General features: G+C 46.4%; 1 protein-coding gene across 1 annotated transcript in view; it reads right to left on the bottom strand.

Moving 5' to 3' along the window:
• Positions 1–27,994, bottom strand: part of ubqln4 (ubiquilin 4) — a 51,528-nt gene that overhangs the window by 19,104 nt on the left and 4,430 nt on the right. Inside the window, exon 2 of the mRNA XM_060820541.1 lies at positions 6,933–7,084. Within this exon, the coding sequence (XP_060676524.1) occupies positions 6,933–7,084 (152 nt within the window). The remainder of the gene's footprint in view (positions 1–6,932; positions 7,085–27,994) is intronic.

The following is a 27,994-nucleotide window of genomic DNA, read 5'->3' on the forward strand; positions in this document are numbered from 1 at the left end:
CAAACTTCTTCTGCTGCCCAAGGGGCACCAGGAAGTGATCCACACCAAATCTTGCCCCTGGTCCAATATACTCGGGCAAATGTAAAGGCCCTTCCAGCTCGTGGCAGAAGAGACCACCTTAGCGGGAAGCATCGTTGCTGGCATCTCAACATTACAGCCAATGGAAATCTGGCATCGCTACCCATTTCAGTCCACTCACAGCCTGCGTGCGCGCGCACACACACACACACACATCCAGTAGCTAGCTGAAGCATTCAGGAGCGTTCAGGTAGTTAAATCACTGGTTACAACAGTGTCACTTCAATCACACCACATCATCAACTGGGCTCCCACATCAGCAAAAGCACACTGGGCAGTGCAGTAGCTGGATACAAAATTCACAGGCTACCACCTCAACAAAAGGGTTCGAACTCTCAGGTGGTGGAACAGACTCTTTTCTCTCAAAAAGAGAAGTGTGAGGAAAAGACCTGATTGAGGTACAGTCAGTTCTGGCGGTAGTTCCATTCTCGTGTTATAAGACCAATCGCGCAATGGGCCGCGCACTATTCAAAGTGATGGGGCTGGAATCGCATTACCGCCAACCCAGGTAAGCAAAGTTCGCTTTCTACAAAGGACGGTCTAAATCCTTCCCTTGCGTTAAAGCGAACGTGTGTTGAAGAAAAGTGCGTTATAGCAGAACTGACTGGAAGGGTGGACGCAGACAAAACGCTTCCATTGTTAGATCAGAACTTGGGAGCTGTCAGTTAAGGACAGTCACGATAAATGCAACAGAATAAACCCCCGGGAGAAGGGGGGGGGGGGGGGGGGTGTAACTTGGAATGTGCTCACGTACAGATACACTGAAAGGGGAAGCTGAATAAAGAGCATGAGGGAGAGAGGAGGAGGAGGAGGAGTAATGTCAGAAACACTCGACATGGCCTTCAGCGATCTGACCAAGGTTTCTGATTCAGTCGTTGGTTGGAAAGTGCTGTGGAAGATCCAGTCAAACATCAGCTGTCTAGTGAGATTCATCTACATCCACCATCTCCTCCACGATAAGATGTTGGTGACTGTACTCACCAACGGGAATACAACAGAATCCTGAGGTCAAAACAGGGGTCGAGCAGGGATAGGCCATCGCTCCCACCCTATTCTCCATCGTCATGCCACTGTTTCTTCATCTTATCAAGAACACGCTTCCTAGTGATGTGGTCATTATCTATAGGATGGGCGGAAAACATTTCACCCTCAACTGGTTGAAATTACTCTGCCATCAATACAGTAATGGCTGACCATCCAACTCTGTCCCCTATCTTGTTTTCCTGCCCCACACCCTTTGACCCCTTTACCCCCAAGAACTGTATCTAACTCCTTCTTATAAACATTCAATTCTTTGGCCTCAACCACTTTCTGTGGCAGAGAATTCCCCAGGCTCCTCACTCTCTGGGTGAAGACATTCCTCATCTCCGTCCTCTGCCGCCACCCTGTATCCTTAGGAGCGTGACCCTGGTTCTGGACTCTGTGCTCATCACAAACATTCTTCCTATTAGGATTTCATAGCTTTCGATGAGGTCACTGCCTCCCAGCATTCTCCAGTGAAGACGGTCCTAACTGACCCAGTCTCTCTTCATTTGTCAGTCCTACCATCACAGGAATCAGCCTGGGAAACCTCTGTTGCACTCTCGCCACAGCGAGAACATACCTCCGCAGATAAGGAGACCACAAAAAAGCTCCCAGTGTGGTCTCACCAAGGCCTTTTATAATTGCAGCAAGAATTGGGAAAGGTGAGCTAGAGGATTGTAAAACGATCAAGGACAATAATTGAAAGTAGAGGGGTGGACCAGTGAGAGAAGTAGCGATGTAGTGCACCACAACTCCAGAGACTTACAATCACCTCAGAGACCAAGATAGAGCAGCTGATCTCAACTCCGTCCGAGTTGACATGAAAAGACAAACAGTTGCCGCCTGTCCTCTAAGCGGCAGCAGCCTCTTTTGGCTTGGTCTCTCCCACATCAACGCTGAGAGAATCGCAAAGGAGACAGGCGCAGTATCATCTGTATCAAACATGACAGAATACTGAATGCTTCGGGGCCAGAGGGGCAGGCAGGTGAGGGGGATGCAGGAGAGATGGCTCCTACTCTCAGGATTGGAGTTTGACTGAGATGAGCAGGAATCTCTTCACTCGGAGGGTGGAGCTTTGCTGGAGTTCTGTCCCCCAGAATTCACTCAGCGCACCTGTTCAAGACAGAGCTTCTGGATATTGAAGATGTCAAGGGATACAGGGACGGTACAAGAAAATGCCACTGAGCTAGCAGTTCAGCCCTGGCACAGCAGGCTCGAAGGGCTGAATGGCTCTTGGTGTCTTTATGGTGTGGGCAGGCCAGCATTTATCACCCACTCCTCAATGCCCGGTGAGTCTGTGGGTCTGGTGTCACTTGCAGGCCAGACCAGTCAAGAGTCCTTCCTGAAAGGTCTTCAGTGAACCAGATCAGTTTCTCCGACAATGGTCATCATCAGGCTCTCCATTCCAGATTTGTTTTTATTGATTTCAAATTGCACCAGTTGCCATTGCATGATTGGAACCTGGGTCCCCAGAACATTGCCTCACTCTCTGGATTAATAGCACTGGGTCACCATCCCCCCTCTAGTTTCGATTACACGTAGAGCAGACGGTCAGGGCTGAATGCCTTACTCCCCTCCCAGGAGCTGATACTCCTCAGTACCACCAGCTCCATCAAAGCACTGAAGGAACACACTGCGGTCTGAGTTTAACATGGGGCGAGGCGACTGAGGGCACGTTCCAGAGTTGCCCAAATGAATCCCTCGGTGAGGGGCTTAAGCGTCGACTCTCCTGCTCCTCGGGTGCTGCCTGACCTGCTTTGCTTTTCCATCGAATCCCCTAGGATCTGAGTGAAGGCGGATAACAGACGCTGGAGGACGTTGTGCCAGACGCAGCTGTACTGCCTCATGAACCGTGTGCGCCCAGCTGCAAGAGCAGGCTAAGCTTCGTGGCTCGGTTAGAAAGACGCCACCACACGCCTCAAGTGGCAGCCTCGAATCTGCGCTCATGTCCCTTGAGCTCGGCTTGAGCCTACGAGCTGCAGTTGCTGGGGTGACAGCACTCGGCCACGGCGGCTGCCAGGAAAAACACTGCGCTGGCTCAGCAGCAATTGAACAGCCAGGGTTGAGTCAATAGCAGTGTACACCAGCACAAGGTGCTAGCCCTGACAGGACACACCCGCCACGCTATCAAGAGTGGCGCATGGGAGAGGCACAAGGGCAGCCAACATTACCACGGGTCGTTGCATTTTGAGTCGGGAGGTTTGAGCTACACGTTGCCTTACTTATAGGGCCTGAATGAATGCTGTCAGCATTTGGAAACTGTACTGGGAACTATTTTAAGGGAAAACAGGAAAACAACAGTCTAGAGGGAGACATGAGAAGGAAAAACAAACATGCTAAAAGAAAGAATGCCTTGCTTGCAGGAGAACGCTCTCAAAGAAGATTTAATGTACAACAGCACATAAAGGCAAGGATAATACCAGAGCCAAGCAAAGATCAGATATTCGAATCTGGGATTTAAGTAATTCAGACTTTCATGGGATGGAGGCAGAGACTGTCCACACTAAACCGGAAAGCTCTGCTAACAGGTAAAATATCGTCAAGGGTGCCCACAGAAATATTTAATGCTGTTCAAAATCAGTTTGTACCCACGAGAAGGGGAAAAGCTCCAGCTCTCACAAAGAAACCAGACGGGGTCACTGGACGTGGGAAGGGACAGCATAAAACTAAAGGGGCTTAAAACAAAATCAAAGGGCAGAGAGAGATCCCACAGAATGGGACAAGTACAAAGGGCCCGAAAGCAGCTTAAAGCGGCTAAGACTGATGAAGGGAAACTTGCAAGGGATATAAAGGACAAGAGGAGATTTGATAGTTATTATAAAAGGGAAGCAGCTGGTTAAGAGCATTATTGGCCTAGTGAAGGCCGAGAGTGGGGATATTGTCAATGACCATGGGGGAATGACAGACATGCTGATCGGTTAATTTGTCTCAGAATTTACAGCACTAGATGAGGACAGTTTGCTAAAACTCCAGACGAAATTAGGAGGAGGATCAGGGACAGGGTCTAAATAAGTCAGTCATCAATAATGGGGAAACTAATGGGCTGAAGAGTGATAAACCCTCAGGAGCTGAGAGTTTCAATGCACAGGTGTTAACAGCAGTAAGAGGGCACACTGCCGATGTTCGAACCATAACCTTTCCCCAAATCAGGATTGGAAATTTGCTCATGTCACACTGATCTCTCAGAAGGGAAACCAGGGATTTACAGACCAGTTAGCCTGACATTGGTGGTTGGAGTCTATAAATCAAGGATAAAGCCAACTGATCACCCTAAGAAAATTGAGCGAATCCAAGAGAATCAGCATGGATTCACCAAGGGTAGGTCACGCCTGACAAAAGTCAATTTTCTTTGTGAACAAGTAACAAAAGTCGGTCTACGAATAAAATTAAGTGGACGGATGGTGTTTTATATTGATTCCTAGAAGACTTTATCAAAGGTCACTCAGAAGAGACTGTAAGCTAACATGGAACTGAAGGCAAATTAGTGTCATGGACAGCAAACCGTTGAGTGGCAGGAGTTAGAGAGGAGGAATAATGGTTGAGTACTCCAATTGGCAGGACATGACACTAGTGGTGTCCTCGAGTAAAAAATGAGGTCTGCAGATGCTGGAGATCACAGCTGCAAATGTGTTGCTGGTCAAAGCACAGCAGGTTAGGCAGCATCTCAGGAATAGAGAATTCGACGTTTCGAGCATAAGCCCTTCATCAGGAATGCAGGAATCAGTGTTGGGACCTCAATTATTCACAATATTCACTCACCACAAAACTGGGCAGAATTGGAGACAGGGCTGACGACAGAATAAAATTACAACAGGATGTTGATCGGATTAGGTGAAAGGACAAAGCTGGGGCAGATGGATTACAACATAAGCAGGTGAGAGATGATCTCTTTCAGCCCAAAAACGGGGAGATCAGGATTACTTTTTAATTATAACAAGTTAAAAACAGTGTATGTCCAACAAGGTCTGGGGATTCAGGTCCACAGCTCTTTAAAACACCATGAACAGGTGCAGAAAATAGTCAAGGTGGTGAATGCAATGCTAGCCTGCATATCTAAAGGGCTGGAGCAGAGGGATACAGACATTACGCTGCAGTTGCACAAATCCTAGTTAGACCCCATTTCAAGTACTCGGAGCAGATCTGGCCAGCACACCTTAGGGAGGATGGTTTGACCCTGCAGGGAGTACAATGCATGCTTGCAAAAATGATACCTGGCCTTCAGGGGTTAAGCTATGAGGGGAGATTAAACAAATCAGGCCTTTATTCTCTGGAATGTAGAAGGCTAAGGGGTGATCTAACTCAAGGTCTCCAGGATATTAACAGGGAAAGATAAGAGCGGATCAACGTGAACGACTCCCAGTGGTTGAAGATTCTTGAATCAAAGGGCATTACTGAGAATTAGGGCCAGGCAATTCAGCAGAAACATCTGAAAATACTTTAGACATGCAAAGAGTAGAGGAGGTCTAGAACAGTCTTCCTCAAATGGCAGTCAACGTGAATTCAACTGTTAAATTTAAACCAGAGATAGAGAAATTTTCATTCAGCAAGGGTACCAAGGCATTTGAGCCCAAGGCAGGCAGATGGAGTTAGGTGACAGATTAGCCATGATCTCACTGAATGGCCTACTCCTGTTCTTATAACCCCATTTCAAACTCTCACCTCCCAGCAGGGGAAGATTTCAATGGACGATAAGAGTCATGATCCCTGCGTTCAGAAAGACGGAAACGCATACAGTCTGGGAAAAGTCTGGATTTAAATGCGAGATTTTTGTTTTAAAGTGAGAGGCAGCACTTGCCCAACAGCCTCTTGAAAAGGTTGGCTGTGAGCTGCCCAACTACACCAAGCAGTCCATGGTACCCCGAAGGTGGCTTCAGTATCACTCAGCGCACACTGGATCAAAAATCCTTGGAAGTTGTAAACTGCTCCACTGGGAAAGCTGGAATAGCTGCAATACAATCAATATTGCCACAGGCAGAGAGATTTACTCAGCACTGAATACTATGCTGTCACCATCCCAGGACAGGGAACAGAGTACAGGGAGTTTTACTTTTACCATAGAGGGAACAGAGGGAGCTTTTCTCAATATTTAACTCTGCGCTGTCCTGGCCCTGGCAGTGTTTGATGGGGGACACTGTAGAGAGAGCTTTATTTGGTAACTACCCGCCCTGTGCTGTCCCTATCCTGGGAGTGTTGGATGGGGATGGTGTTGAGTCAGCTTTAATTTCTTTAACTTTCAGTTGAAAAAAGTCGAGAGCGCTTTTCTTGTATCTAACCCTATGTGCACCAAGAATCTCAAGTCAGTCTGACCACACTCCCAAGATCAAACAACTTGCTGAATCTCAGACAGGGCGATCTAGGTGAAGGGGTCAGGGCCCTAAAACCGCAAGAGCAAGATGACCAGAAGAGGGACAATTTGCTGTGAGCAAGCTCACTCCACCCATCATGGGAGTCCACACTAAGTCAGGAAGGGCAAGTTATAAGGAATGAAGTCCAACTGAATAACTGGGTGCCCCTCGCCCACAAACCATACCCCATCAGCATGTTGATGGATACCTCGACAAGGCAACTTCCTCATCGCCACATGCTGTGTCACTATCTCAAGATGATTTTTTTTACTGGGTCAACCATCAGAGGGTCATTTCTGGGCTTGCGATTTGTTGGCACAATGCAGCAAATTTCACAACCGTCACTGAACACACGCTGCTCCCTTTACAATAGACGCAACTTCACCTTGTCAAGGCAGAGGGGCAACTCAGTAACAGAGGGAACTTGCACGCACTCAGTTTGTCATCTCAATGGAAGGGAAGTCAGGAGATCTTAAAAGCCCTTACCTCTGGGCTGTCTTTATTACGAGGTGCACAGTGAGACCGTCTTTAATGCCATGCTGGTTGAGTGTATCTCCATCCTTCAGAATCTTCCCTGCGAATATGAGAACCAACTGTTCCTGTTTAGCTTTGAATCGTTTAGAGATTTCATTTTTAAACTGATGGGACAAAAGAGGGGAAAAAAAAACCATAAATGGCATGCAAATATTCTGCCCATTCAATAAGATCTCAGAATAGTTACTGCTCAGAAGGCCCATGGATTCTGAACCAGCTCGCCAAGAGAGCATTACAGTCTTGGTGCCATTTCTGTTATCGTTTCCCATAACCCCATACCTTGGTTCGAGTTCAATAATCATTCAATGCCCTCTTCAACTTACAGACTGTGTCCCCCCGCATCAAACACTCCCAGGGCAGGAACAGCACAGAGTTAGATACTGAGAAAAGCTCAACTTACAGACTGTGTCCCCCCGCATCAAACACTCCCAGGGCAGGAACAGCACAGAGTTAGATACTGAGAAAAGCTCAACTTACAGACTGTGTCCCCCCGCATCAAACACTCCCAGGGCAGGAACAGCACAGAGTTAGATACTGAGAAAAGCTCAACTTACAGACTGTGTCCCCCCGCATCAAACACTCCCAGGGCAGGAACAGCACAGAGTTAGACACTGAGAAAAGCTCAACTTACAGACTGTGTCCCCCCGCATCAAACACTCCCAGGGCAGGAACAGCACAGAGTTAGACACTGAGAAAAGCTCAACTTACAGACAGAACTTCAAACCATTTGCAGTGTGAAAAATATTTTCTCACATCACACGCACCTTGTTTACAAACCACTAAATGTGCACCCTCTCGTTCTTGATCCTTTTACAAACAGGAAGTGCAATCTGGATCCTCTCAAGTTTTGAAATAAAGTTCTCAACAAAATCTCCTTTCAACCTTCTTTTCTTCAAAGAGAGGAGTCTCAACTTGCCCAACCTTCTCTCATAACTGAAGGTTGTTATCCATGAAAAATTTCTTGTAAACACCTGCTGCACTCACCCAGATCTCTACACTGTACTCCAGCTGAGGTCGAAGCAGCGTCCTGTACAGGTTCAGCATAACTTTCCTGCTACTGTACTCTTATCCCCTTCTTTACAAAGCCTAGATACTGCAGTCTTTCTTAAATTCACTCTCACCTCTCCTACCACCTTTAATGACCTATACACATAAACAGCCAGGTCGTTATATTTCTGCGCAGCCTACATTTTATGGCTGACCTGTTTCAAATTCCACATTCTTTTTGATTCCCTTGCCTCACAAGAATCTGTCAACCTCAAACGTAAAAATATTCAGTGACACTTGTCTCCAAGGCCTTCTATGGCAAAGATTCAAAGGCACACAGCCCTGAGAGGGAAAAACAAACTCACCTCTGGCATAAAAGAGCAACCCTGAAGCAGTGCCCCCCAGTTCCACAGGAGGAGCCATCACTTTCAGATCCACTTTGCTCGAGACCATTCAAGATCTTACATATTCACTCTTCTAAACCACAGCCCGCCCAATCTCGCCTTGGAATGCTACCCGTTCACTCCAGCTATCAGTCCAGAAAATATTTTCCTAAACCCCTTGAACACAGATTCCTCTTTAAATGAGATGACCAAAACTCCACATGGATTTGAGACGTGACCTCGCAATGCTCTATATAAATAAAACAAAGACTCCTAACTTGTGTGTGTAATAAATGCTGATAAAGGATTGTGGCTCTCATCAAGTCTCAGTTACCAGCTGAAGCTGAGCACTAACTCGGTGTTAACTCCGAAGTACTGAGATTTCTCTACACCATGGAATTCTGCAGTTGTTCTCCATTTAAGTCAAATTCTGCTTTTTAATTCTTCTTGCCAAACACCTTTAACTATACCCACACCATACTCAGGTGTATAATGTCAGATTATTGCTCACTCACTCAACCCACCACTACCTGCAACCTGTTTACATCCTCGGCATAATGTACTTTCCTACTAACCTAACCTTGGTGTCATTTGCAAATTTAGGCATCACAGCTTCACTCCCCTCATCTTTGCTACAGAATCCCAGAATGCCTACAGTGAGGAAGCAGACCGTTCGCCCATCAGGCCAAGACGACCTTGGAAGAGCATCCTATCTCCCTGCCCAATCCCTGTAAACACTGCATTTCCCATGGCTAATTAACCTAGCCTGCACGCCCCTGGACACTACGGGACAATTTACTATGGCCAATCCACGTTAACCTGCACACTCCTGGGCTCTACAGGACAACTTAGCATGGCCAATCCACCCTAACTTGCACACTCCTGGGCACTACGGGACAATTTACTATGGCCAATCCACCCTAACCTGCACACTCCTGGGCACTACGGGACAATTTACTATGGCCAATCCACCCTAACCTGCACACTCCTGGGCACTACGGGACAATTTAGTATGGCCAATCCACCCTAACCTGTGGGAGGAAACCCACACAGAAACGAGGGAGAATGTGCAAACTCCACACACAGGCTGAAATTGAACCCATGTCCCTGGCGCTATGAGGCAACAGTGGTAACCACTGAGCCACCCTCAATACAAACTACAAAAAGCTTCAGAACTTATCACATCATGCCAAAGGAAAACAGGGAATAAAGATTTCTTTGTAAACAAAAAAGTGTGCAAATCTCCCACAAAAAAAATCAGCAAGTTTCCACTCTAAGGCCTGATCGCATTTCCAGCCTCAGTCAACTTGGGGTGGAGGAGCTGGCCTGCAGAAGCCAGAGTTGAAAAGTGAGCAAAAATCTCCCTCCCCAAACCAGTGACCCAATGGAGCAAGAAAGGCTTGCTTTATAAAATGCCCTTGCAGCACCTCAACCTCTGAATGCTGGCACAGCAAGCTCCCAAAAACAGCACCGAGTTATGCACAAAACCCACAGCTCAGCTTCCATCAATCACATGGTCAGCAGGGCTCACTGTATACCAAGTTACAACAGGAAAGAGTTCAGCAAAGAAGTGTAATTAAGCCAGACTCAACCAAACGCACATGAACATGCTCAAAAGCATTCAGAAACCAGCATGTAACTGATGCTAGATAACGTGCACTGCTCTGACAGTGTGTTCCTTCCTGGAGGTGGGAAAAAGGTTCCATCTGGACTCCACTGGCGAGTCCAGGAGTCACACCTCCCATCAATGCGACCTCTGGCTACACAAAGGAAACCTGCAGTGAACTTCAAGAGAAAAGACTCCATGCCCCACATAAGATCCAGAATTAGCGAGTTTTGAGAAGATTTGTAAGCTCAGGTTGAGGCTCCGAATGTAGGTTTGCTCACTGAGCTGGACGGTTCATTCCCAGATGTTTTGCCTCCCTACTAGATAACATCTTCAGTGGGCCTCAGCCAAAGCACTGCTGATAATTCCTGATATGTTTGGGTTTCTTTTGGTTGGTGATGTCATTTCCTGTGATGTCACTTGCTGTTCTTTTTCTCAGGGGGTGGCAAGTGGGGCCTAACTCGATGTGTTTGTCGTGTTAGACACTACCTACCACCCCGTTAGAAAAACCGGAAGTGACATCCCCACAGGAAATGACATCACCACAGGATATGACACTTCCAACCAAAAGAAACCCTAGCATAAAAATAGAGCCGGAATTATCAGCAGTGCTTTGACTGAGGCCCACTGAAGATGTTACCTAGTCGGGCGACGAAACGTCTGGAAATGAACCTTCCAGCTCAGTGAGCAAGCCTACATCCAGAAATTCCAGAATGTAATAGTTGACAATACAGACAAGACCCCTCAGTTACAAAACATATAACAATGTAAATACAGTTGAGAATTAACGAGCTAGGTCTCTGGATTTTGCTGTGCCACACGGCAAGGTTTCCGTTTTATTCTGTAAATCAAGGAGATCTGTGATTTTTGATTTGAAACCCTGATAATTGCAAAAATCTTCTCATTATCTACTTTCCTTTGTTTTAATGTTGGTCCATAACTGTACTTTGAATGATTACTGGTTTGATTTGTATTTATTTTAATTAACCTGTTCAAACACGTTATGACGCACCTTGGAGGGCAGATGGGACTGGAACCAAAGTTTCTGACCCAGAGGCAGGGACACTACCACCACAGCCCAAGAGCCGTTATAAGAACAGAGTTGAAAACATCACAGGCACTGGTCCCTTTACTCCATTCAATTCCTGTGGTCAGTAACTGTCCTTTGATTTTATCGACCTGTTTCGACGTCCTATGATTCATGACACATCGATGGCCAGAACATGCTGAGGCTGAACTTGAACTGGGCCTTCTACTCCAGAAGGAGGAACAATACCCGAGCCAGAAGACCACTCCTACCTTTACCTGCATAAATGTGGCCATGATGAATGTTCAGTAACCTAAACCAATCACCTGTCAAACAATCTGATTACCTGCTTTAGGGGATAAATACCAGACAGGGCTCGACAGAAACTAACCCTATGTCCTGGCAGCAGAACAATTATTTTCTCTTTAAGCTGTCCCTCTCTAAATTCCCTTGAACTAAAAGGGTCCTTCGCTATTTCAGAGGGTAGTTAAGAGTGAATTGACAACACTAGACTGGGTGGGAATGCATGCTGCGAGGAGGATGCTAGAAGGCTGCTAGGAGACTTGAACTGGCAAAGTGAATGGGCTACAACACAGCAGATGGAATGGAATGTAGCCCCGTGTGATGGGTACAAACAAAGGCAGAATATTTCTTTAAGGGTGAGAGTTTGGGATGTGTGGGTGCCTGAACAGATCTGAGAGTCCGTCCCGTGAAACACTAAAGGCTAATCTGTAGGTGAGGCAAAGCGAGGATGAGGTTCGCTGACCTTTAGAGGATTGGAGTACAGAAATAAAGCTGTCGTCCTGCATTTGTATAGCACCCTGGTGAGACCTCACCTGGGTGTCATGTACTGTTTTCTCTTCCTATCTAAGATAGGATATACTGGCCACAGAGGGAGTGCAATGGAGGTTCACCAGATTAACACTTGGGATCACCTCATGACAAGAGACTGAGAAGACAGGCCCTGCATGCAGGAATTCAGGGTCTGCAGAAATTCAAATTCAAAATTCAGGCAGCACCTTCCAAACCCACCACCACTTCCATTGGGGACAACTAGGGCAACTGATACAGTCACATTCCCCTCTCCACCCTGACTTGGAAATACGTCACTGGGTCAAAATCCTGGAAATCCCTCCTGAAGGGCACTGCGGGTCAACCCAGAGCAGGTGGTCCAAAAAGGCAGCTCACCACCTTCTCAAGGGCAACTAGGGACAGGCAATAAATGCTGGCTCAAGTACTGATGCTCACACCCCACACGACTTTTTAATAATTCCACAGATTCATAGCACGGACTCTATGGTCCGAAGGGCTTTTTAGTTGTGCTGTACAATTCAGTTTCAAAGAATGATGGGTGACCTCATCGAAACATAAAATTCTTCACGGCATGAAGGGCGGATATCGATAGGCTGTTTCCCCAAGCTGCTGACAATAAAACCAGGCACAGGCCGTTCGAGAGAGATATGGAGGGATTTCTTCACAGAAGTTGACGAGTCTGTGGAATTTTCTACCCTAGAGTGCTGTGGACGTCCAGTCACTGGTTCTAGATGGAGACAGTCAATGACATCAAGGGAAACAGGGAATGTGTGGCCAAGTGACAGTGTGGGTGATGAACAACCATATATCATGGTGAAGATGAGTGAGAAACCTTTAAAATTCAGCTGAGGATAACTTTAAAAAAAAGCAATAGCGGGGAAGATGAAGAAATTTGACAGTAAGCTAGTTAGTAATATAAAGGAAGATTGCAAGAGTTTTTAAGACAGATAAAAAAGGTGAGAGAGAGGCAAGTGTGAACATTGGAAAACAAGACTGCAGAAGTAGCAATAGGGAACAAAGATGGATAGAGAAAAGAGTTCGCAGAAGGACTTGAACAGACAGGCTAGGAGAATGGGCAAGTAAGTGGCAGATGGAACACAATGTGGGAAAGTGCGAGGTTGTAAATTTTGGTCAGGAGAGGTGTGGACTATTTTCCAAATGGGCAAAGTCTTCAGAAATCTGATGGAGAAAGGGATTTGGGAGTCCTGGTTCAGGGTTCTCTTCAGGTTAGCATGCAGGTTGGCTGGCAGTTAGGATAAAGCCAAACGTAATGTTAGCATTTTATTTCGAGACAGCGAGATTACAAAAGCAGAGGTGGACTGCTGACATTGCACCAGGCTTTGGTCAGACTGCATTTAGAATATTGTTTTTGAGCCCCATATCCAGGAGGTTTATGCTGGCAATGGAGGGGGTCCCAGAGGATGGTTACAAGAACGATCCCGGCTCGTCACATGAGAAGCTGTTGAGGGTTCCAACCCCACTGGTTCTCACCTACCACCCCACCAACCTGCGCATACAACGTATTATCCGCCGCCATTTCCGCCACCTCCAAACGGACCCCACCACCAAGGATATATTTCCCTCCCCTCCCCTATCAGCGTTCCGCAAGGACCACTCCCTTCGTGACTCCCTTGTCAGATCCACACCCCCCACCAACCCAACCTCCACCTTCCCCTGCAACCGCAGGAAATGTAAAACTTGCGCCCACACCTCCACACTCACTTCCCTCCAAGGCCCCAAGGGATCCTTCCATATCCGCCACAAGTTCACCTGTACCTCCACACACATCATCTATTGCATCCGCTGCACCCGATGTGGCCTCCTCTATATTGGGGAGACAGGCCGCTTACTTGCGGAACGCTTCAGAGAACACCTCTGGGCCGCCCGAACCAACCAACCCAATCACCCCGTGGCTCAACACTTTAACTCCCCCTCCCACTCCACCGAGGACATGCAGGTCCTTGGACTCCTCCACCGGCAGAACACAACTACACGACGGCTGGAGGAGGAGCGCCTCATCTTCCGCCTGGGAACCCTCCAACCACAAGGAATGAACTCAGATTTCTCCAGCTTCCTCATTTCCCCTCCCCCCACCTTGTCTCAGTCGGTTCCCTCAACTCAGCACCGCCCTCCTAACCTGCAATCCTCTTCCTGACCTCTCCGCCCCCACCCCACTCCGGCCTATCACCCTCACCTTGACCTCCTTCCACCTATCCCACCTCCATCACCCCTCCCCCTAGTCCCTCCTCCCTACCTTTTATCTCAGCCTGCTTGGCTCTCTCTCTTATTCCTGATGAAGGGCTTATGCTCGAAACGTCAAATTCTCTATTCCTGAGATGCTGCCTAACCTGCTGTGCTTTGACCAGCAACACATTTGCAGCTGTGATCTCCAGCATCTGCAGACCTCATTTTTTACTCTGGATCTGTACCCAATGGAGTTTAGAAGGATGAGGAAGGGGATCGCACTGAAATGTATAGAATACTCCGAGGCCTGAACAGAGTAGCTGTGGAGATGTTTCCACCAGTACATGACTAGGACCTGAGGGCACAGCTCAGAGTGAAGAGACAACCCTTTAAAATTGATATGAGGAATTTCGTCAGTCAGAGGGTGGGGAGTTAAGCTGTGAAACTTGTTGCCATAGAGGCTGTAGAGGCGAAGTCATTGAATGTATTTAAAATAGAGATGGGTACGGCTCTTCATTGGTGGGGTTGAGAAACATATCAGCTGTGATCGAATTCTGTTCCTATATCGTCCGTTCTTACGATCTAACAATGGCAGAGCTGACTCAATAGGCTGAATAACCTACTCTTTTTTACTTACCTTTGAATATAATCAGCTACAGAATGGGTTTGGGTCACACATGGGGCTGGTCTGGGTAAGGACAGTAGAATTTCCCTCCCCCAACAGGGAACATAATGGGGATTTTAGCCATAATCAATGATGGTTGTCACGGTCACCATCACGGAGACTGGTTTACAATTCTAGATTTCACTCACAGTAAAATTCCACCAGCTGCTGGGGTGTTGTGTGTACCCAGATCTCCAGAGAATTTGGGTACAAGCCCAGTGACGGTAACCTTTCTCAAGTCAAGTAACCTTTCAAACCCCAGTTCAGTGTTTAGACAGGACCTTTGGGATTGCGTTTAATTTGGAAACTGACCCCCCCCCGATGGTGCCGAACTCCCTGGCTATTGCAGTGGCCTGCTCTCACAAGTGACTGAGAGGCAGCAGTGCAATGTACTGTGCTACAGCTGGAGAAAGGCATCTAATAATGAAAACACAGAAGGAAAAGAAAAAGCCCGAGTCTGCTCTATGCCAATTGAAATGGACGGGCATGATGGGGACTGAGTGGGTAACAAAGTGACTGGCATGGAGCTGGTTCCAGTATATATGTGTGTGCATGTCTGTACAGGTGTTGGGAGAGGGTCATACAGCAGAAATTAACAACTGTTCAAGTGTGGATGGCTAGGCCAACTGTTGGCACTTCAAACTAACATGTTAGCTCCTGGTCTAGGGCTCCAGAATGGGACAGTCATCACAACAGTATTGTGTTACATCATGCTTTCATCCAACCCCACGGTTCAAACTGGAAACTACATCCCTCCCTGGTCCCAGGTGCACTGTGAACATCACACGGTCATACACTGCGCTCACATCAATAGACAATAGGTGCAGGAGTAGGCCATTCAGCCCTTCGAGCCTGCACCGCCATTCAATATGATCATGGCTGATCATTCCTAATCAGTAACCACTTCCTGCCTTATCTCCATAACCCTTGATTCCACTATCTTTGAGAGCTCTATCCAACTCTTACTTAAATGAATCCAGAGACTGGGCCTCCACTGCCCTCTGGGACAGAGCATTCCACACAGCCACCACTCTCTGGGTGAAGAAGTTTCTCCTCATCTCTGTCCTAAATGTATTTTTAAGCTGTGTCCTCTGGTTCGGCACTCACCCATCAGCGGAAACATGTTTCCTGCTACCAGAGTGTCCAATCCTTTCATAATCTTATACGTCTCAATCACATCCCCTCTCAGTCTTCTAAGCTCAAGGGTATACAAGCCCAGTCGCTTCAATCTTTCAGTGTAAGGTAATCCCTCCATTCCAGGAATTGACCTCGTGAACCTACGCTGCACTCCCTCAATAGCCAGAATGTCTTTCCTCAAATTTGGCGACCATAACTGCACACAGTACTCCAGGTGTGGTCTCACCAGGGCCCTGCACAGCTGCAGAAGCACCTCTTTGCTTCTATACTCAATCCCTCTTGTTATGAAGGCCAGCATGCTATTAGCCTTCTTCACTACCTGCTGTACCTGCATGCTTGCCTTCATTGACTGGTGTACAAGAACACCCAGATCTCTCTGTACTGCCCCTTTACCTAAATTAATTCCATTGCCAAAGTGGATAACCATACATTTATCCACATTAAACTGCATCTGCCATGCATCTACCCACTCACCTAACTTGTCCAGGTCACCCTGTAATCTCCTAACATCCTCATCACATTTCACCCTGCCACCCAGCTTTGTATCATCAGCAAATTTGCTAATGTTATTGCTGATACCATCTTTTATATCATTAACATATATTGTAAAAAGCTGCGGTCCCAGCACGGATCCCTGCGGTACCCCACTGGTCACTGCCTGCCATTCCGAAATGGAGCCGTTTATCACTACCCTTTGTTTCCTATCAGCCAACCAATTTTCAATCCAATCTAGTACTTTGCCCCCAATACCATGCGCCCTAATTTTGCTCACTGACCTCCTATGTGGAACTTTATCAAAAGCTTTCTGAAAGTCCAGGTACACTACATCTACTGGATCTCCCTCGTCCATCTTCAGAGTTACATCCTCAAAAAACTCCAGAAGATTAGTCAAGCACAATTTCCCCTTCATAAATCCATGCTGACTCTGACCTATCCTGTTACTACTATCCAGATGTGCCGTAATCTCATCCTTTATAATAGACTCCAGCATCTTTCCCACCACTGAGGTCAGACTAACTGGTCTATAATTTCCTGCTTTCTCTCTCGCACCTTTCTTAAAATGTGGTATAAAATTAGCCACTCTCCAATCCTCAGGTACCGATCCCGAATCTATCGAATTCTGGAAAATAATCACCAACGCATCCACGATTTCCCGAAGCACGTCCTTCAGTACCCTGGAATGTAGACCATCAGGTCCCGGGGACTTATCAACTTTTAGACCTAACAGTCTCTTCAACACCAAATCCTGGCAAATACAGATTCCCTTAAGTTCAGGTCCTTCAGCCACTGTTACCTCAGGGAGATTGCCTGTGTCTTCCCCAGTGAACACAGATCTGAAGTACCCATTTAATTCTTCTGCCATTTCTTTGTTCCCCGTAATATATTCCCGTTTCTGTCTTCAAAGGCCCAATTTTAGTCCTAACCATTTTTTTGTCTTGCACATACTTGAAAAAGCTTTTACTATCCTCCTTTACATTGTTGGCCAGTTCACCTTCGTACCTCCTTTTTCCTCTGCGTAGTTCCTTCTTAGTAATCCGCTGTTGTTCTTTAAAAGCTTCCCAGTCCTCTGTTTTCCCACTTATCTTTGCTATGTTATACTTTTTCTCTTTTAACTTTATATGTTTCTTAACTTCCCTTGTCAGCCACGGCCACCCATGCCTCCTCCTAGGATCTTTCTTCCTTTTAGGAGTGAACTGACCCTGCAACTTCTGCATTATACACAGAAATATCCGCCATTGTTTCACCATGGTCATCCCTGCTAAGGTATTGCCCCATTGAACTTTGGCCAGCTCCTCCCTCATAGCTCCGTAGTTCCCTTTATTCAACAGAAGTACTGTCACTTCCGACCGTACCCTCTCCCTCTCAAATTGCAGGTTGAAACTTATTGTAATATGGTCACTACTTCCCAATGGCTCCTTCACTTCGAGGTCTCTGACCAATTCTGGTTCATTACACAATATTGAACAAGCTTAGTTACTCACTGCCTGGAGCTTGAATGGTTCCAATTCAGACAATGACACATGAAGGAGGGAACAGGAGTAAATGTGCATACACTCAGCACATTTTATTTTAAAATAAACGTTGCACTGCATAATCAATTCTCTGTTTTAAAACAAAGGGAACAGCATTTTGAATTTTGACAACTGAATCAAAAATAGGATCTGAGGAGCACCTCAGTCGTGTCTGCAAGAGAATGTTGGCAGTATTTTTTAAAAATTAGATTCAATCAGCAGCAGATGGCACTTGGTTGGATATAACTGAGATGAAAACAGTATCAAAGGACCAGGAGGCCACTCAGCCCCTTGAGATTGTTCTGTCATTCAACCAGATCACAGCTATTCTGTATTTTAACCCCATCTGCTCGCCTTGATTCACTAAACTTGTATAGCATCTGAACCGACAAAAGTCTAGTGTTAGCAGGTTTGAAATTTCCAACTGACATCCCCATCCTCTGAGCTTCGTCACAGGAGGGAGTCCCAGATATCCACTCCCACTGGCGTAAGGAAGTGCTTTCTGTCACCCACCCTGACCAGCCTGGCTCACACTTGTAAGCTGTAAAAATGTCTAGCTTTTTTTAAAAAAAAACATCTGGTTCAGGGTCTCAAGGTTTATTACACTCATGGGCTGCTGTTTGGAGCTGCACACACTGTACTCAATGTGATAGACCACTGCTTGCCTGGAATGAAAGGGACAGTTCACAAAGATCCACGGGTGATGAAGTGGTTCAGACAGCAGAAAGGGCATCCCACTTGGTGGTCCAGGTCCCTGCAATGCCACTTGCTTCTCTGACTCTCAGTCTCTACCCAGCCACACACTGAAACTGGTCAATGCCCCAGAGAGGAACAAACAGGGCGTGTACATGGGGTAGATGAGGACTTCAGGGCAGACAGATCCAACTTCACCATGCTCCTTCTAAGTCTCACTCAGACAGGCACGTAAACCCATTCTGGAGGTGCTGATTGACAATTCTGAACTTCACCACCTGACAGGAAGGTCAGCGAGCTGCTGTGGCAGGAGCCGGCACAATACTGCAGGGACAAACCAGCAAAGCAACCAGATTTTACAGATGAACTCAATCAAGAAAGGGATCGGTCACTTGCACCAACCCCTGATCTTTGCAGAGAAGGGACTGTGCTGAAGGGTGGAAGGGGGTTCTGGAGCAGAGGAACTGTCTGACAATGCATGGAAAACAAAACCCTCACGTGACTAGGGAGAGCTCTCAGGACAGGAATCCCTGCATGACGCTACTGTAGGAATGACCAGCTGAAATATCACATCCAAGAGCTGGCAGCAGGTACTCAGACATCCATGTGCAGAGGGGATACAGGGTGAACAAGTCACAGTGCACTGGGCTCAACAGCCTCCATAGATCTGCTACTGGTCCCATACCTTACACAGTTCCTTGCTTCAGGATGTCAATGCAATTCTGCCCAACACACATGGGCAGCCTAATTCTCCTGAAAATACACATTCCTTCAGCCCGGTGTGTGTGGGTTAACCAAAACCACAATCACAGTACCCGATCAATGCCCAGCTAATCATCTCCCCCTGATGCAAATGTACCGGGATAGGCAAAGCACATTCCTGCTCAGTGTGCAGAGCAGGAGCATCAGTCATTCACTGGACACTACATGACATTCTATGCACCACAGAACTACTTTAGAAACTAACACATCTTATCGTAAGGAGGAAGACATCGATAGTGAGCAATGTCCTGGTTCTGCACCGTCACCATTTGATGTCTGAAAGATTCCACAACTGTAAAAAGAAAACCATAATGCCTAAGTTGCAGCTCCCGCATTTAAGTTCATTCATGGGACATGGGCATCAACAACTGGGCCAGCATTTTCTGCCCATAGTAGCTGCCCCTTGATCCGAATGGCTTACTCGGGCCATTTCCAGAAGGCAGTTAAGAACCAAGCACAGAGTCTGGGGTCACGTGTAAATCAGACCGGATAAGGCAGACAGAAAAGGCATGTGAACCAGCTGGGTTTTACAATGATAATCGGCAGTGCCACCATTCCGTTAGCTCGATTCTACATTTTTATTGAGCTCAAAGGATCATATTCTGCCATGGGGAGATTCAAACCCAGGGCCTAAAACACTAGCTTGGATTCTGGAATCCTAATCCATTGGCACTATCATAATGCCACTGCCTCCTATTTAATCGGCTGTCTAAGATTTACATTTGAAGAGTTTTGTTGGTGCTGCTTGTGGAGACGGAATTATTTTGGGTCAGACTGAGATTGTGATATCTGCTTCCCTGCACAAGTGAGGACCATGTCACTTTGTTCAGAATCGACCCTCTTCCTCTTCCCACTGATGCTGAGCATTTCCAGCATTGTGCATTTTGGCACTGCAGTTTTTAATACATCCCCTGTGCCCCAAAATATATTCATGCGATACAGCATCTTCCCCAAAAGCAGTTTGCAGCCAAAATGCATGCAGTCATCATATAACAACCAACCTGCACACAGCAAGATTCAACAAATACCATGCAGCACTCCCTCAGTCCTGCTGAGAGCACCAGTCTGGAGTTTTGTCAAGCTGGTGACTTGGGGACCTAATCTAACAGCGTTCTGACTTCGAGGTGAACCTCAGCTGACTTTTCAGTGGTGCCCCAGCAATTGACACAGTTCAGGTTCGCTGCCAGGCTGATCACTGGACACATCAGCATCACATTGTTACTGGCGTGGTTTCACTCGAGGGGGGCAAATGAGCAGATTGAGGGAGAAAACATTAACAGGGCAAAACAGAGCAAAGCCCACTGACAACTACCACTGTACATTACTCAGGCTGGGATGAATGTTGGGGATGTGGTCACACTTCGGATCTGGAACTTGAGCATCGGTCTCAACCAGCAGCACAACTACCAAGACAAGACGGAACTCTCTGAAAGGTGCTGCCCGAGAGTGTGGAGGAGGCAGGTTGTATCAAAGCTTTTGAGGGGGGAAAGAATGCAACCCCAAAAAAACGAAGATGACATGGGTTTAGAGTGAGTAGCACAAACAGTGCACTGCTCATTCGGGAAGACAGTACAGATCCGATGAGCTGCGTGGCCCTCCACCTGTAATGTAAACATTCAATGATGAACACCAGCACATACTGGAGTGACAGCTCTCTCAGGAGCCCTTATCATCAGACTTTCAGAAGAACACAAAGGCCGTGGTCAGAGCTAGTCTAAAGTAAGAGATGTTTTCTAGATACAGTACAAGGCAGTTTTCACTGGACTAAAAATATAAGATCTGAAAATGTGTTGCTGGAAAAGCGCAGCAGGTCAGGCAGCATCCAAGGAGCAGGAGAATCGACGTTTCGGGCATGAGCCCTTCTTCAGGATTCCTGAAGAAGGGCTCATGCCCGAAACGTCGATTCCCCTGCTCCTTGGATGCTGTCTGACCTGCTGCGCTTTTCCAGCAACACATTTTCAGCTCTGATCCCCAGCATCTGCAGTCCTCACTTTCTCCTTAAAAACAAAAGATGCAAAGAATCAATGCGCAAAGTTACGAAGGGTGTCGAATTAAAATTGGGGGCGGACAATTAGTAACTGGAGGCAATAAATTTAAAACTCAGCATCATAGGAGGGAAGGGTTCATATTTCTTGTGAGGAAGAGATGTAAGAAATCACTTTGGAAGAGCAGATTAAACCCTGAAGCAGAATTCCAGGAAGGAGAGGATGGAGACAGGAAATGGGAGTTGTGGGGAGTGCTCAGAAATGGCAGGCTGATTGGGACGAGGATTGAGGTGTGGATTTACATGCACAGGTGCTGAACAGCATCCTTCTAGACTTAGGCATTACTTGAAGCTACTCCGTGGATGCCTTTCCAACAAGCGCAATCTGCTATTTTACCAACAGTGAACAATGCACAGCAGGGTAGAGGTGAGTGTTGAAAAAGCACTTCATTCATACAATAAGATCTTAGTACTTTGACAACTGCATTTCTTCCAACGCTCTCGAAAAGCTCACACCTGGGCAAGAGATTTCATTTGAAGGATGTATCACTAGGACTGTCACAATGAGCCACACAAAAATAACAGCTTGTCAAAATTCTGGAAAAAACCAAATCCCACTGACCTCACCTTCCACCATCCCCCCACTCTTCCCCCTCCAAAAAAACAGCACCACAAATCTTTCCCCTTTCAGTATTTCTCTAATTTCTCTCCATCTTTTAAGAGTTCATGCCCTCACTGCCCTTTCAGGTAATATGCCCTGAATCACAATGACTCGCCATGTCGAAAAAATTCTCCTCAGTACCCCGCCAATCTTTTCAATCCATGTTCCCCTCTGGTCACCAACCCACCCTGACAGAGGAAACAGTTTTGCCCGCGTCCCCTTGATTGAAACTGCACACTCCCCTCACGACTTCGAACAGCTCGATGCAATCCTTCCCTTCACCTTCTCTGTTCTGAGATGAACAATCCCAGCATCTCCCAGCCTCTCCACAGGAACTAAAACCCCTCGTCCATAGTCTTGTTCTGGGAAATGTCCCTCCAGACCCCCCTCTGAGGCTCAACATCCTTCCTAAAGTGTGACACTAGAACTGCACATGATACTCACATTGGGGCCGAACCTGAGAAACATTCAGCCTAGCTTCCTCACATTTGGACTGTCTCTCTGCCAAGGATCTCAAAGTGTTTTTTTTTCAGACTGTGTTTTGGAAACCTTGCCCTCCCACCTTCAAACGATTCATACTTGTCCATTCCAAGGTTCTTCTGTTCCTCAGGGCGTAGTTAATGCAGGATTTTAACTTCCACACAATTTATGGCCTGTACAAAATCTGGATATCAAGGTGGCGCAGGGATCTGACTGACTGCGTCACTGACAAAAATGCACATCAAACTGTTTTGTTGGGAGAAGCTCATCCTGGTCTTTCTGGTGCAACTTCACCAGTGCTTAGAAACCTTAAACTCTTAACAGGACGACACAGGGGAGACACTGGAAGGATGCCCCTGCTTAAACAGTCCAGACTAGGGGCTCATAGTTTAAGGATACATGCTAGGACTGATATGATGAGACTTGTCTTCACCCAGAGAGTGGTGAACCTGTGGATTTCTAAGACACAGAAAGCAGCTGAGACCAAAACATTAAATGTTTTGGAAGACACAGCTATTTGGGCTAAAGGGGTTTGGGTGAGAAAGTGGGAACAGGACACTGAGTTGGGATGATCAGCCATGATCCTACTGAATAGCAGAACAGGCTCGAACGGACCACTCCTCTCCTGTTTTCTAAATTTCTAATAATTAATAAAATCTTGTTACAACACCGACACACCTTCTCCCCCTCCCCCCTGCTAAAAACACTGTCCATAAACATTCACTTTCTCTTATTGCAGGGAACATCATTACCCATGGTAAATTGTCAGAGCAGTGCCCGCCCATTCTGTTTCTGCTATGTCAACCATCACAATGATGACACCAAACAGGAGCCATCACAAAGTTATTCACACAAGGGCTGCTTCCACCATCACCACACGTCAAAATCTCAATCTCCTGCTCCCTCATTCAAAACACTCTCTAGGCACAAGCCAAGTCTAGAGGGACACAATCCAGGATTGCACAGCTTCAACTGCACCAACACTGTAATTACATAGAATGTCAAGCAACACAACATGAGCCCACAGCAGCATTTGACTTTGGGTAGAAGTGAGTCCACAGCACAGGAAACAAGTCCTTGCTGCTCTTAGTGCACATGTTAAAGAGACAAGTCTGCTAAACTGAACAGACACCATTGAAAATCTACAACAATGCAACCACTCTGTAGCTGAAGAAACAGCAAAGACTTATGTACCACGTTTCACAACAGCAGCTTGTTTCTGTTTAGTTGTATTTCAGTCCGAAACTCCCAGTAAATTTAAGACTATACCTGTGACTGAACTCAGCCCGACATATCCTAATCTGGAACTCTTCAATCTGCATAATCTCACAGGCAATTCTTTCTTTACTTTGTAACTTCCTATCACACAACCTCAGTAATGAATAGAGGCAGACAAATCGACTAAATAGGGCACTGACGAACAACAAATGGTTCATGAGGAAAGTTCACTTGCTTTCCAGAGAATAAGAGTTATCCTAAAGTGAGCCGCATCCTGGAATGTAATGAAGGGGTTTGGGAGGAGACGGATTCCCTTATATAATGGGTGACACGGTGGGCCAGTGATCAGCGCTACTTTCTCAGCACCAGCAACCCAGGGTTCCAGTCCCGCCTTGGGCAACTGGAGTCTACGTGGAATGTGTCAACTGCTCGAGGTATTTGGGAATAACTGGAAGCAAGCTTGGACTGATGGCCGTCATCGAGGCTTAGTGACACAAACAGCCCAATAAGACGACGGACATGCGTTTCAATAACACGTTTCCGTTTTCCTGGTGGTGGAAATTGAATAAAGATTTGTACACCTTGTGTCTCTCACTGTGTCTCACACCTGCACACACACACCATGGTTGCTGGGGATAATCATAATAAACACTACCGCAGTTAGGCGGTAGTGTGGGGGAAATAATTTTTTAAAAACCAGGAGAGAAAAAAATTTTTAAAAATGTTTCTGGACCATTGGACAGTCCAAAACCCTTCACAGCCAGGCAAGCATGTCTGGTCACTGTTGCAATGTAGAAACAGTGTTCGATTTGTACACAGCAAGCTGTAATGATTTACATAAAACATTACAGTGCAGTACAGGCCCTTCAGCCCTCGATGTTGCACCAACCTGCAAAACCAATCTGAAGCCCATCTAACCTATACTACTCCATTACCATCCATATGTGCATCCAATGACTATTTAAACGCCCTTAAAGTTGGTGAGTCTATTACTGTTGCAGGCAGGGAGTTCCACTCCCTATTACAGGTAAATACTGTTCAGGACTCCAGGGACGACTCTTCAAAATCGTGTCATGGGATCTTTTATCGCACATATGCAAATTCCTGGAACAAAGCCATCACCTCATTTGCCGAGTTTAAAGCAAAAGGTGCACCACTAAGTCCGTAGAAGAGATCCTCCTTAGTAATGGGCAGCACTTTTTGTGTCCCTTAACAAGTGCAGAAGGGGTTCGGACTGAAACCCCAACAATGGAGGCTGGTTGTCAGTAGGAACTTTGAGAGATGTTGTGTGTTTTCCATTCCATCATTCAAAGGAATGCACCCTATAAGGAGTAAAATGGGAGTTGGTTTAAGCAGGTCATGCAGGAGGTGGTGAATGAGGTGCTCGTTTGACCCCAGCAGCACTCACCCTGGAAACGCACCGGTGTGTTTGCAGATCACTCAATTTCATCAGAATGCTCCACGCCTAACAGCCAAAACCTGGACAGATATTTATACAATGGCTACTCAAAAAATACACACTGCCCAGGCCTGAGCTCCTCAGGACATGAGGGAAATGTTCTAGAGAACGTCAGTTGGAGCGTGTAGTTGCTTTTCTTCACTCTGCATATTAGTAGCACCAGTGGGATGAGAGACCAGGGTGGTGTACTTTTGCCCACACAAGATGTCTGGGCAGCTTGGGATACCGCCTTGCCAAGACAACAGATTTTCCAGAATATGGTAGACAAAGTAGGAGTAAAGGTAGGGACCTGGTGTGATAGTAAAAAAATTAATTTGCTCTGTTGACATACAGGAAATTGATGTCCTGAGGCTAGGGTGGCATGCCTCTGACTTACAGATAGATTGTAAGAAATTTACATCATCTCCTATTATTCAGAGCCATTTGCATGGCCAATTCCATGCATAGCCAAAACATCGTTTCTCCTGCTCCTCAAATGCTGGCTGGCTTGCTGTGCTTTTCCAGCACCACACTGTCAACTCTGATCTCCAGCATCTGCAGTCCTCCACTTTCTCCTGGCCATCTCCTTGCCATTCAGAGCAATTTACACTGTCATCTCCTACAATTTACACTTTCATGCCCTATTCAAAAACCAATAAGAACATTATAGTTGGAACTCTGACTACTCTGTTGTTAGAAAAATACAATTCACATCAGATCTGGCCATTAAGGGAGGATTTGCATTACATTGATCTGGAGATGATGTGGTCACTGCATTGTGTCTTGAGTAGTGTGACTTTGGGGGACGGAGTGGCTGGGGGTTGTCATGTGGATATTACTGACCGTGATGTAAAGATTTTGTATAAAGGAAGGACTGTTTCATTTGTTCAGAGAGTTTCCCTAGACACGCGTCGCAAGCATGGCGAGGAGTGTTCAGGGTTTTTCCAAAGCTTGTATTGTACTGCATTTGCGTAACAAAATGTGGTTGTTGTTCGGGACAGCTTTGACACGACTCCACCAGCCCTGCGAGATGTGCGTTAAAAGTTCCTCCAGAAAGTTTGTACTGCACTGTGCTTAAGTTTTAGTTGTTCAGAGGTTAGCGTGCTGCAGTTGCATCAAGTGTGTAAGGAGCTCAGAAAGAAAGAACTGAACAATGGAACAGAGATAGAGACCTGCTATGACCTGTCACAGCGATGGACCAGCCACAAGTATGGAAGGACAACAGGCGACTGGTGAGTTCTGAGCCAGGAAATGGGTGCAAAACGAGATCACCAATGGCAGTAATGAGTAAAACAATGGAGGCAGCTCCAGCCTGAAAGTAACGAACATCCGAGGGAGATGCTGTCCTAGTGGTAATGTCATTGAACTAGTAATCCAAAGGACCCAGGTTACCGCTCTGGGTGAGGATCCGACCTTAACCCTTGGTGAAATTAAAATTTAATTAATGAGTGGAAACGAAAACTGGTCTCAGTGATGGTTACCATGACGATCATCGTCATTGTGGTTAAAACCCCAGCACTAATGGGAAGGAAATCTACTGCCCTTATCTGACCCGAGCCTGATGTTGACTCCAGACCCAGGGCAAAGAGGTTGTTTCTTAACTGTCCTCTGAAATGGCCAAGTAAGCCATCCAGTTCATGGGGACAGGGGCATCAAATCATGCAAGAAAGACAATATCATTGGGATTGGAAGGAGCCTAAGGAATAGTTCATGATCACCAAGATACTGAAATGTACAAGTCCAACTAAAATCGTGCCGCTAGAGTTGTTGATAGCTAGCTAGCTAGGCAGCTAAGTGAGAAAGAAGATTGGATGTAGGTTCTGGGTGTACGTTTGCTCACTGAGCTGGAAGGTTCGCTTGCAGACGTTTCGTCACCATATTAGGTAACATCATCACCAATCTACAGATGAAGCACTGGTTGTATAGCCCATTTTCTATTAGTGCGGTTAGGTTTCCTTGGGTTAGTGATACCATTTCGAAATGATGTTTGATTGCTTAGTGATTCGAACAAACAGCTCTGCCAGTTATCCAATCCAAACTAGCTGGGCGGCACGGTGGCACAGTGGTTAGCACTGCTGCCTCACAGCGCCAGAGACCCGGGTTCAATTCCCGACTCAGGCGACTGACTGTGTGGAGTTTGCACATTCTCCCCGTGTCTGCGAGGGTTTCCTCCGGGTGCTCCGGTTTCCTCCCAAAGTCCAAAGATGTGTGGGTCAGGTGAATTGGCCATGCTAAATTGCCCGTAGTGTTAGGTAAGGGGTAAGTGTAGGGGTATGGGTGGGTTGCGCTTCGGCGGGTCGGTGTGGACTTGTTGGGCCGAAGGGCCTGTTTCCACACTAAGTATTCTAATCTAATCAAACTCTGGGCCCGCTACATGGATGACACCTTTGTCATCACTAAACAAAATAAATTAAAGGAAATCTTCAAGACAATCAATAATACCACAAAAAACCTCAAACTGCCATTCCTAGATGTTGCAATAGAGCAAACAGCCAATGGGGAACTTCAAACCAGTGTCTACAGGAAAACAACACGTACGGACCAAATACTGAACTACAGAAGCAATCATCCCAATACCTACAAACGAAGTTACATTAGAACATTATTTCAACAAGCCACCACACACTGCAACACAGAGGAACTCCTACACAGTGTATTAAAAAAAAAGTACCTAATGAACACGCAACAACAAACCAAAACAAGCAGACAAAACATGTCCAGAAACCCGAGCCACTCTACCCTATATCAAAGAGATCTTGGAAATGACTGCCAGACTACTCGGACCTCTTAGCATCATGGTATCCCTCATACCCATCAATACACTAAAACATCAGCTAATGAACATGAAAGACCCTAATCAGACAACGAGCAAAACTAATGTCATTTCCAAAATACCTTGCAAGAACTGTAACAAACACTACATTGGGCAAACAGGCAGAAAACTAGCCACCAGGACACATGAACA

This window comes from Hemiscyllium ocellatum, chromosome 50, assembly GCF_020745735.1.
Source record: "Hemiscyllium ocellatum isolate sHemOce1 chromosome 50, sHemOce1.pat.X.cur, whole genome shotgun sequence".
Taxonomy (NCBI): Eukaryota; Metazoa; Chordata; class Chondrichthyes; order Orectolobiformes; family Hemiscylliidae; genus Hemiscyllium; species Hemiscyllium ocellatum.